The sequence below is a fragment of the Papio anubis genome, chromosome 8 (genome assembly GCF_008728515.1).
Source record: "Papio anubis isolate 15944 chromosome 8, Panubis1.0, whole genome shotgun sequence".
Classification (NCBI taxonomy): Eukaryota; Metazoa; Chordata; class Mammalia; order Primates; family Cercopithecidae; genus Papio; species Papio anubis.
In genome coordinates, this window is record NC_044983.1 from 29,066,500 (window position 1) to 29,077,208 (window position 10,709).

Consider the following 10,709-nt stretch of genomic DNA (forward strand, 5'->3'; position numbering starts at 1 on the left):
ACAAAACATACGCAAAAAGATTCTACAATGTTCTTATATAACATACAATTGACATTTATAATACTTCATCTATATCTCTAATGATTTATATAATCTTACCAAAATATCGTTTTGGTGAAATCTTATTGGAAAAATGAGGCATAGCCTCCTGCTTTGCTAGGTTCATGAATGCTTGTCAAAGATGCCATCATTGAATCTCAGCTTATGTGTCATCCATTCTCTAGTCCATTACTTATTTTTTTTTAACATATCACTTCTCATGATACGAAATTACTTAATTATATATGTATTACTTGTCTCCCTTGACTGGAATGAGAACTGTATAAGGGCAGAGACTTTGGCTTGTCATATGAAACTGCCAGCTGTAATGTAGTTTTTAAGAGTGACAGCAAATAGGGATAGAGGTGAAGACAAACACAGCTGGGGTGGAAAAGATGCTCCAGCAGTTTATTTAGTTATCTAATTGCTATGGTTTTAATGTGTTCCCCAAGGTTCGTATGTTGGAAAGTTAATCCCCAATGCCAACATTGTCAACAGGTGGGACCTTTAAGAGGTGATTAGGCCATGACAGCTGTGCCCTCATGAATAGATTAATACCGTTATTGTGGGAATGGGCTAGTCTGTGGCAGTGCATCCTTATAAAGGATGAGCTCAATCTCTTGCTCTCTCTCACCATTTTATGCCCTCACAAGATGCAGCCCCCTAGATCTTGGACATCCCAGGCTCAAGAACTGTGAGTCAAATACATTTCTCGTCCTTATAAATTACCCAGCCTGTGATATTCTGTTATGGCAACAGAAAATGAACTAAGAACATCATGAGGTCAGTTCCTTGTGGATTGTTTTTAATGTAATGGGTATGTGTAAACCAAGGACCACTCACATTTTTTTTTTTTCTTTTTGAGATAGTCTTGTTCTGTTGCCCAGGTTGGACTGTAATGGCACGATCTCAGCTCACGGCAACCTCTGCCTCTTGGGTTCAAGCGATTCTCCTGCCTCAGCCTCCCAAGTAGCTGGGATTACAGGAGCCCGTCCCCACTCCCAGCTGATTTTTGTATTTTTAGTAGAGATGGAGTTTTGTCATATTGCTCAGGCTGGTCTCGAACTCCTGACTTCAGGTGATCCACCTGCTGCAGCCTCCAAAAGTGCTGGGATTACAGGCGTGAGCCACCACGCCTGGCCCATATTTATGCTTATTATTCAAGAAATACAAAAGAAAAAAACCCTGAAATTAGAAGGAATCCAGTTTATTCAAATAATTCTTCTTTAACAATATTTACAAACAGGTTTTGCTTATAAAATTTGCTCACTTTTAATTTGTTCTAACATTTAGACTCAAAACACACACTTGAGGGAAAAATATTCAATTTTAAAATATTCTGTCAAGTACAGATTTTTAAAAAAATGTAACTGAATATTTAGGTAAGTCTTTAAGAAAAATTAAAACCCAAGAAATAAAAATATCACAAAGACAATGTCAACGGAATCTGGAAGTTGTTTAAAGGAAGAGTCCTTAACTAGAATATTTAACTTTTGGTTTACATATTAGTAGTAGTATTAACAACAAATGCCATAACATTTTACCATAACCAAACATAAACCAAATGACTGAGGGAAACATAAATCAAATGGCTGTTATTCATTTTTGGCTGTTATTTATTTTTGAATACCAGTTAGTATTACTGCTTTCAAAGTTGTTCAGGAGTTCTGATTTTCACAGACTATTTACAAATAAAACTGCATGGACAAAATATAAATGTTTTAAAAATATTGTTTTAACTCTATCATCTTCTCAAATCTCTTATTTCTTTCAGTTACAGTTCTTTGCTTGACCTTCCCTTTTAAAAGGTCTGTATGTTAAGCAGCTTAGATATTCTGAATTCCATCCTAGTTGGTTTAAGTGAGTATAAAGAGGCTTATCCTGCGGAGTCTGTCTTTCTGAATTGAAAAATTAGTTATTCTACACTAAACAAAGTAGAATTATAGTCTTTTCAAAGGCCTGTGCCAGATAACACAAAAAGTTTGCTTACATAAAAAGTTTGCAAAAACACTGAAGCTTTGCTAGTTATTTGTTTTGATTTGGCCAAACCAATTCTCTTGTCACATTTTAGGGCTAACCCTTGAGAAAGGTCTATCCAGTTGTGAGGACTTTATCTGACTAGGATCTTACAGAAAACAGGAACAGCTGTTGAGCAGGAAAGGTAATACATGAAAAGAGACCGCTCAAGACTGCAGTTACATACTATATCCTGTTGCCCTACAATGATTATTACTAAGAGAGTTTTTACTTTTGCAGAAGGTTAAAAAGAAAAATCTATGACAAGAGTACGAAAAAACTATTTGTGCCACATTGCTTAAATTACTGTAAAAAAGACTAACTGCATAAGCATAAACATTATTCTCTATTATTTGCTAAAAAGTTATTAAAAAACTATTTAAATTGTGAAATCCCAAAACAAAATAATCTTCTGGAAATGGCTCTTGTAGAAAACGGCATTGAAATATAATTAACTACAATTGCTTCCAACATAAAAATTTTAAAAATCTCTCCTCAAGGAAACACTGAGAGTATGCAAACCAATTTTTCTTATTAAAAATATTTTACAAGTAGAAACTATAAAATATTGAAATTGAAGGAATTTGCCATATCTGGCATAGAATTGTAAATTATATAATAAAGTGTCAAGCATTATAAAATTCTTGGTTTGATGACTAATGAAAAAAAATCCTGCTTTCTGCTCAAATGGCATAATGCCATCAACAATGTATTGAAACATATCAGAAGCAAGAATCTAGTTTTAAAGATTTTACCACTATTGCTTAACCTTGATCATATTACCCTCCCCTTATAATTGCATGGAAATAATTCTGGTATATCAGAAGTTAGAAATTGATGTCCTGTGTGATATGTGTTAAGATTATTTGTATATTTTACAAAGGACCATATGATTTATATTTCCTACCACATTTACACACATTAAAAATTGTTAAATGTTAAAAAATATATAAGTAAAAAAAATTTGGAAAAACTTGTTATGTCTTCTTTATTTCAATAGACAGAAGACTATTTTCAGTGTTGTGGATGAAAGGATTCTTGGTGCCATGGAGCTGGAAGACAAAACACCACAAAGATTTAAATAAACAAATAATTTAGACTAATGGTACATGATAGTATAGTGGAAAGAACCTGAGTTTAAATTACAGCTAAAGAGATCAAAGTGCTTATCTGCCCTTAAGTAGCCATAGGATCATCAGATCCTATGAAAGTTATTTAAGGCTCTCTGAGGAGTGGTTTCCCCATCTGTAGAATAGCATCTCTGCATCTCTCTAAGGTATCCTGTGAAATTAAATGTAATAAAGGACAAAATGTGACTGGGACACAGGGCTCACTCGAGCACTGTCCTTTAGTTCCATTTTCTGGTGTTGAATACAAGCACCACAAACAATATAGCGACAAATGGGTCCAAGAGATTTTCACATTTTTAAGAATGCAGTTCCTGTAAGTGGGAGAGGTGATTTCTTTGGAATATTTACAATCATGATAACTCAAAGATGTGATTATAACATTGCAACTGCCTCCTTAATGTTTTTTTAGAGTGACTTTTGGATATAAGTAAATGACTATTTCTTTTTCTTTTATTTTAATTGGACTAATATAACCAAGGAGGTAACAAAACAGGATTGAGAGTCATAGCTGGACTTGATTCCAAAGCTATCTTTTTAAATATCACAAATAGCTGAACTATTAAGAACAAAAGAAAGCCCAAACTATGAGAACCTTTCTGAAACAATTACAATCAAGATTTTCTATTTCAGAAATTAAAGTGTCCACTTTAATTCATAGGTTTGTCCCATCTACTATGCTTGGTGTTTATCATTACAGCATCAGCAATGATATCAAATTAATAAAAAAGGAAAATGCAGAGTCATAGACTTTGTTCCTCTCTACATTTTCCCCTTTTATTTATTTATTCTTTTTGAGACAGAGTTTCACTCTGTTGCCCAGTATGGAGTACAGTGGTGTGATCTCGGCTCACTGCAACCTCCGCCTCCCAGGTCCAAGCCATTCTGCTGCCTCAGCCTCCCAAGTAGCTGAGATTACAGGCATGTGCCACCACACCTGGCTAATTTTATATTTTTAGTAGAGACGGGGTTTCGCCATGTTGTCCAGGCTAGTCTCAAACTCCTGACCTCAAGTGATCTGCCTGCCTTGGCCTCCCAGAGTGCTGAGATTACAGGTGTGAGCTACCGTGTCCGGCCTTTTCCCCCGTCTTTTTATCGTTTTCCGTATGTTCTGTCTTGGGTGAAAAAGTTCTAGCCCTGTGTAAAGTCATTTACTGAGGCAGGGAAGAAAGGGAAAGATACAGAGATTATTACAATACCACCTAATACTCACATCCCTTATGTGAGAAAAGCACACAAAAAGTACTACAGAAGTATGACAGAGATTGTCCTACGGTCCTGTGGGAGAACGTTAAGTTGTTCAACGTGGCTTGAATGCAGAGGTGGAAGTGGTGGGAGATTAGGTTGGATATAGAGGACTGTGTAGCTCTGCATTCCAAGCTAAAGTATTTGAATTTTATCCGACAGGTTATAGTGAATCAGTGATATAACTCCAATGCAGAGGTGCTGATGTAATCAGATTTCTCAATTAGAAACAGAACTATGTCAACAGGCTGCTTCTTGCTCAATTCAGATCTATGGCCTACGGCCCCTCAATTTTTTCCTACATACCAATTTGTAACAATATCCAGGGCTTAGAAACTTTTTAAAAGAAATTCTCTAGGCCTGATGCCTCACACCTCTAATCCCACACTTTCGAAGCCATGGGCAGGAGGATCACTTGAGGCCAGGAGTCCGAGACCACCCTAGGCAACACAGTAAGACCTCATCTCTACTTATATATATATATTTTGAGACTGAGTCTCCCTCTGTCACACAGGCTGGAGTGCAGTGGCGTGATCTTGGCTCACTGCAACCTCTGCCTCCCGGGTTCAAGTGATTCTCATGCCTCAGCTTCCTGAGTAGCTGGGATTACAGGTGTGTGCTACCCAGCTAATTTTTGTATTTTCAGTAGAGAACAGGGTTTTGCCATGTTTTGCCTCAAGTGACCTGCCCACCTCCACCTCCCAAAGTGCTGGGATTACAGGTGCTCAGCCTCTACTAAAAATTAAAAATGAAAATAAAAATTAAAAATTATTAAAAATAATTAGCTGGACATGGTGATGCATGCCTGTAGTTGCAGCTACTTGGGATGCTGAAATGGGAGGACAGCTTGAGCCCAGGAGTTTGAGGTTTCAGTAAGTTATGAATGTGCCGCTGGACTCCAGCCTAGGCAACAGAATGAGACCCTGCCTTAAAAAAATTATCTTGCATTTCTCTGTATAAGATATTAAAAGATGGTTATTTTTTATTTAAAGTACCTTTTATCTTCAATGGTAGAATATTTGGTTGTTAGGGTAACGTTTTCTGCAGGATAATTGTTTTTATATTTTGCTTTAACTCTGATAAATGCACATTTCAATTTCATTAAAACACCTATATTCTAATCATGCTATTTTAGAAGTGGAATTGAGCATTTTAGAAAGAAAAATTTTTATGTTACAGAGCAAACTATCAAGTTCTTCTACCAATACATTTTAATTAACTCTATTCACTTACACCAAGATACCGTATTAGATAACTGAAAGAAAGAGAACGGTTGTTTTATCTAATTGAAATTTATTTTCCCACTTTAGTTTACTCTGTTTTTCTTCTATCAAAATCATGTATGTTTCATAGTAGATAATCTAGAAAATGCAAGAAAAAATTCTCTACACACCCCAAATTTTTTTACCTGAAGATAGACAAATTAAAATGTTGGTATATTTTATTTCAGTATTTCTATCTATTTCCATATTTATGTAGGTAAGTTTACATGATATAGTTTAAAAAAATCACATCAATAAAAACCCTTTAATGGTTGCATCATATTTCACTGTATCAATTAACTATAAGTTACTTAACTATTCCCTACAGTTGGGTTTTATTGAAGAACACATGAAGGATATATTCGTGATATTGACAGTTTTTTTGCTTGAATTTTTGACAAGTAGATTTCCACCCTCTTTGCCCAGCCTATGGGCAATTCTACAAATCTGTACAGAAAAATGACTGCTCTCTCTCCCTCTAACTCATCAGTTACTGTGAATTTCACTCACATAAATGGACACAGTTAAAAATAACAACTCAATAAAGTAGGCATTAAAATGTGAAACTCACCATAAACCCAAGGAACTTCTGGAGGCACATCTCGATTAGGAAGGTAAGGGTATGTAGTTTGTGGTAATGGCTGATGAGAAGCATATTGTGAAAAAACTGGCTGCTGAAAATTATAAGCAGGTATTTGAGATTGAAAATACCCATTCACTGGCACAAAGCCATTTGCTTGTGGCTCCCCAGCAAAATAAGTAAAATATTGAGAGTACAGAAGATTAGAATGTGCGCCCTGGGCACACTGTGCACCCTGACCACTTGCAACTGTGGTCAACAGCCCAGAAGGAGGTGACTGTAGTTCATATGATGTTATCCCTTGGTATGTCTGGGTAATGCCATTGCCATTGCTGCTGCTATAATGATAAACACACCAAGCAGAGTATGGATATGAAGTTCCAAATAAATGCTCAGAAGAATTATATGTTGGGGTACATGCAGACTGTGGAAGTTCATTCCAATATGTGGCAGCATTCTGCGTTAAGACTTTTGAAGTTTTGTCATTCTGTTGTTCAGAAAGAGAGTACTCTGCTCCTTGATTCACATTAAGGGTTATATGTCCAGATGCTCCAAAAGTATGCACAGTATTGGGATTCGATGTATTCTTCATGTATTTGTCCTCTGACTCAGTTTCTGCAGGCTGTAGTTTGTTGATCTGCAGAGCAGGAATTTTGTTCTGGATACAAATGGGTTCTGGAGAAGTCACGCATGAGGAATTTTTAATAGATGAATTTACTATATCATTATCTTGAAGTTCGAAGACTGTGTCATTCATTTCTAGATCAGTATGGATATCTTTCACAAGACAGAAAATTGGCTTTGAGAGCACCGATGCATCAGGCACAAGAGAAACATCAGTTTCTGGGTTTATATCAGAAAGGCAGGAGTTTTGGGAGGGATCTGGGGAATTTTTAAGAAATTTCTGCAAAAGTATCTCACGGTCTGGGGAAAATGTGCCATGTGCACTTTTTTGGTCACAAATTGCAAAAGCAGCACAATCTTTCTCATCACTTTTTGTTTCCACAGCACTAAAGTTCACATTTCTTTTCCTCATGCTATTTAAATTTTCCTGTTGTCCAGTAAAGTGGTCTGGCGCATCAGATGAAACAGTTAAGTCTATTTTGCTTTCTGACTTTGATGTGCAAGTATCTTTTGGGTTCTCTAAGGGTAAAAGTGAGCCAGGTAGTGATCTTTGCATTTCAACCTTTTTTGACGTTAAATGATTTCTTTTCAGATTGTTAGATGAACTTGACACTATTTTGTTTTCGCTTTGGGGATGAGATCCTGTAGTCCTATTAGGTGCAACACATACATAAAAATGACTTTAAATATATAGTGTCACAAAATTCTAATGGAAATATATATTTGAAATTGTTATCCAGGAGAAGAGTTCTTATTTATGTTTTCCCATTCTATTGGCACTATACAAGTAACATTTTCCTAGTTCGACTGTCGTGGTTTGGATTTAGATACTTTTCCTACTGAAGATGATATGCTCTACATTTTAAACGTATTTCCAATATTGTAATAAACTATTTTGTGCTTTAGACATTTTCTAATGGAGGCTTTTAAAAGTAGAAAACTATCACTAGTCAACTGTGCAGTGTAGTTTTTAATTCATACGCCTCCAGCCTGCTGATGATCTTCATTACCTGTAAATAGCTATAAGTAACTGGTAAACTACCAGTTGTAACCCCTGCCTTCCCACCAAAGATTTCTTCCCTCTCTGTTAGAACAGACTAATATGTTTTTGTCTGTTCATCTTTGAGAATAGGAAAAGCAGACCTCCAAAATTTCTTGCCAACTTAATAGCCTTGAAATTATTAGCTAAATTCAGACAGTCTCAAGCAGCTGAGAGAAGCATCCATATGGGAATTGTCTAGAGCCAGACAGTTAATACAGGTCCCTGAGGTAATTTTATATATATATACACACACACACACATATATGTACACACACACATACATACATATGTGTGTATAAATATATACATATATATACACATATATACATATACATACATACATATATATACATATATATATAATTTTTTTTTTTGACACAGAGTCTCACTCTATCACCCAGGCTGGAGTGCAGTGGCACCATCTCAGCTCACTGCAACCTCTGCCTCCCGAGTTCAAGTGATTCTCCTGCCTCAGGCTCCCAAGTAGCTGGGATTACAGGCACCTGTCACTACGCCCAGCTAGCTTCTGTATTTTTTAGTAGAGATGGGGTTTCACCATGTTGGTCAGGCTGGTCTCAATCTCCTGACCTCAGGCGATCCACCCGCCTTGGCCTCCCAGCCAAGTAATTTTATTTTTTGGTGCTTTATGAAATTCTTAAATTATATGAGGAAATACTATGTTGAGAAGGGAAAAGTAGTACTATTTTTCTGTAGTCAAGAGAAATTCATTTTTGGCCTGGAATTCACATATCCCACTCAACAAACTAAAAGCCCCATATTTCACTGAATTCAGCCCCACTGAAACATCACCAGAAATGTGATAAAATAAAAAGTATACTTTCTAAGAACTCAAAGTATATTATGGGAATTGATGACTATGTAGGTTCTCATTAAAATGCCAGTTTTGAAATTTGCTGTTCTTCAAAATGCACGAGTTAAAAAAAAAAGTAATCTTATTACTTGTCCTATTTTTAAAAGTCCCTTTTTGGTTTTAAAAGTCCTTTTTTGGTAAACCACTTATAAGCCCCATCAATTCTTTAAGTATTGTATCGTATCTTATAAATATACAAATTTTTCTTTCTCATTCTGTGAAACAATCACCCTTTTCTAACCCTTGGCTGACTTCTAACTATTCTCAGAATATTCTTAACCTTTAAATCACTGAAAAAGCACATTTCACATGACTTTAGCCTTTAATATTTGCAGAATGAAGTTCAAATTCCTTAAGCTGAATTTAAGAATGTATAATTTCAAACAAATTTCTTTTTCCTTAGCTTATTCTCATCCCCTAAGTTACATGTATGATCCAATGACATTATATAAATAATTGTGTTTATTCTAATTGTGTTATTCTAATTGTTATTCTAATTGAACAAAATTGCCCAATTTTGTTCAATTTTTTTTTTTTTTTCCACATAGGGCTGATAGGAACTCCTACCTTGGATGCTTGAATGTTGCATTTTCTCTGTTGATTTTTGTGACACCTTTCATGTCTACCTGTGTTTAAAAGATACAAAGAATATCTTCATTAGTGATGACAAACTGTAATAAAAGTAATTATTTCAATATTAGATATTTGTAATTGTTTGTTCGACCATCATCTAAAGTTAAACTCATTAATTATCACTTCCCTGCAGAAAGTAGTGACTCTCCTAGACTTCCCATATTTCACATATGTTTGGAGTAACTTTTAAAAAAAGAAATTTGCAACATTCTTCTTACCTTCACATTTTTTTTTTTTTGAGACAGTCTCACTCTGTCACCCAGATTGAAGTGCAGTGGCATGACCTTGGCTCACTACAACCTCCGCCTACCAGGTGCAAGCGATACTCCTGCCTCAGACTCCTAAGTAGCTGGGACTAAAGGTGCCCACCACCACACCCAGATGATGTTTGTATTTTTAGTAGAGATGGGGTTTCACCATGTTGGCCAGGCTAGTCTCGAACTCCTGACCTCAGGTGATCCACCTGCCTCAGCCTCCCAAAGTACTGGGATTACAGGCAAGAGCCACCACACCTGACCCTTAAAACTAATCTTGAAGTCCATTTATGACTGTTCCCTCTTTTATGTCCTTTCTTGTATACCAGTTGTGAAGCCCCATCGATTCTTTAAGTCATGTCTGTCAATAAAAATTTTCCTTTCTAACACCTTTTACTAAGCCATGGCTGACTTATTACTATAAGTAGTACTATATACAGTACTACTACATACTACTATATATACTTCTTTTTTTTTTTTTTTTTTTTTTTTTTTTTGAGACGGAGTCTTGCTCTGTGCCCCAGGCTGGAGTGCAGTGGCGCGATCTTCGCTCACTGCAAGCTCCGTCCCCCCGGGTTCACGCCATTCTCCTGCCTCAGCCTCCCGAGTAGCTGGGACTACAGGCGCCCGCCACCTCGCCCGGCTAATTTTCTTGTATTTTCAGTAGAGACGGGTTTCACCGTGTTAGCCAGGATGGTCTCGATCTCCTGACCTCGTGATCCGCCCGTCTCGGCCTCCCAAAGTGCTGGGATTACAGGCTTGAGCCACCGCGCCCGGCCTACTATATATACTTCTATAGAAGATGTATATGACTTATATACTCAGAATCTATCTGTTAAATCATTGGAAAAACGAATTTCATATGACAGCACACTTCAATGTGTACAGAATGAAGGTCAAACTCCTTAGGTCTAATTTAAGATATTCCATAACCTGAAAAAACCTTCTCCATCCATAGATTATTCTTACCCACTAAGTTAAATTGTTCCAGACTTAATTTAAAACTATTATATATA

At 36.3% G+C, this 10,709-nt stretch overlaps 1 protein-coding gene across 5 annotated transcripts in view; it reads right to left on the reverse strand.

Moving 5' to 3' along the window:
• Positions 1 to 1,230: 1,230 nt before the first annotated feature.
• TEX15 (testis expressed 15, meiosis and synapsis associated) overlaps positions 1,231 to 10,709 on the reverse strand; it is an 88,479-nt gene continuing 79,000 nt past the window's right edge. For 4 of the 5 annotated variants that reach the window (XM_031669466.1, XM_031669465.1, XM_021942185.2 and 1 more), the window contains 3 exons: positions 9,374 to 9,432; positions 6,261 to 7,543; positions 3,019 to 3,107 (listed from right to left, as the gene is read on the reverse strand). In XM_031669466.1, the coding sequence (XP_031525326.1) occupies positions 3,070 to 3,107; positions 6,261 to 7,543; positions 9,374 to 9,432 (1,380 nt within the window). In that variant the 3' untranslated portion in view covers positions 3,019 to 3,069. Of the gene's footprint in view, positions 3,108 to 6,260; positions 7,544 to 9,373; positions 9,433 to 10,709 lie in introns of all 5 variants that reach the window. The other variant, XM_031669464.1, reaches the window with a different exon arrangement.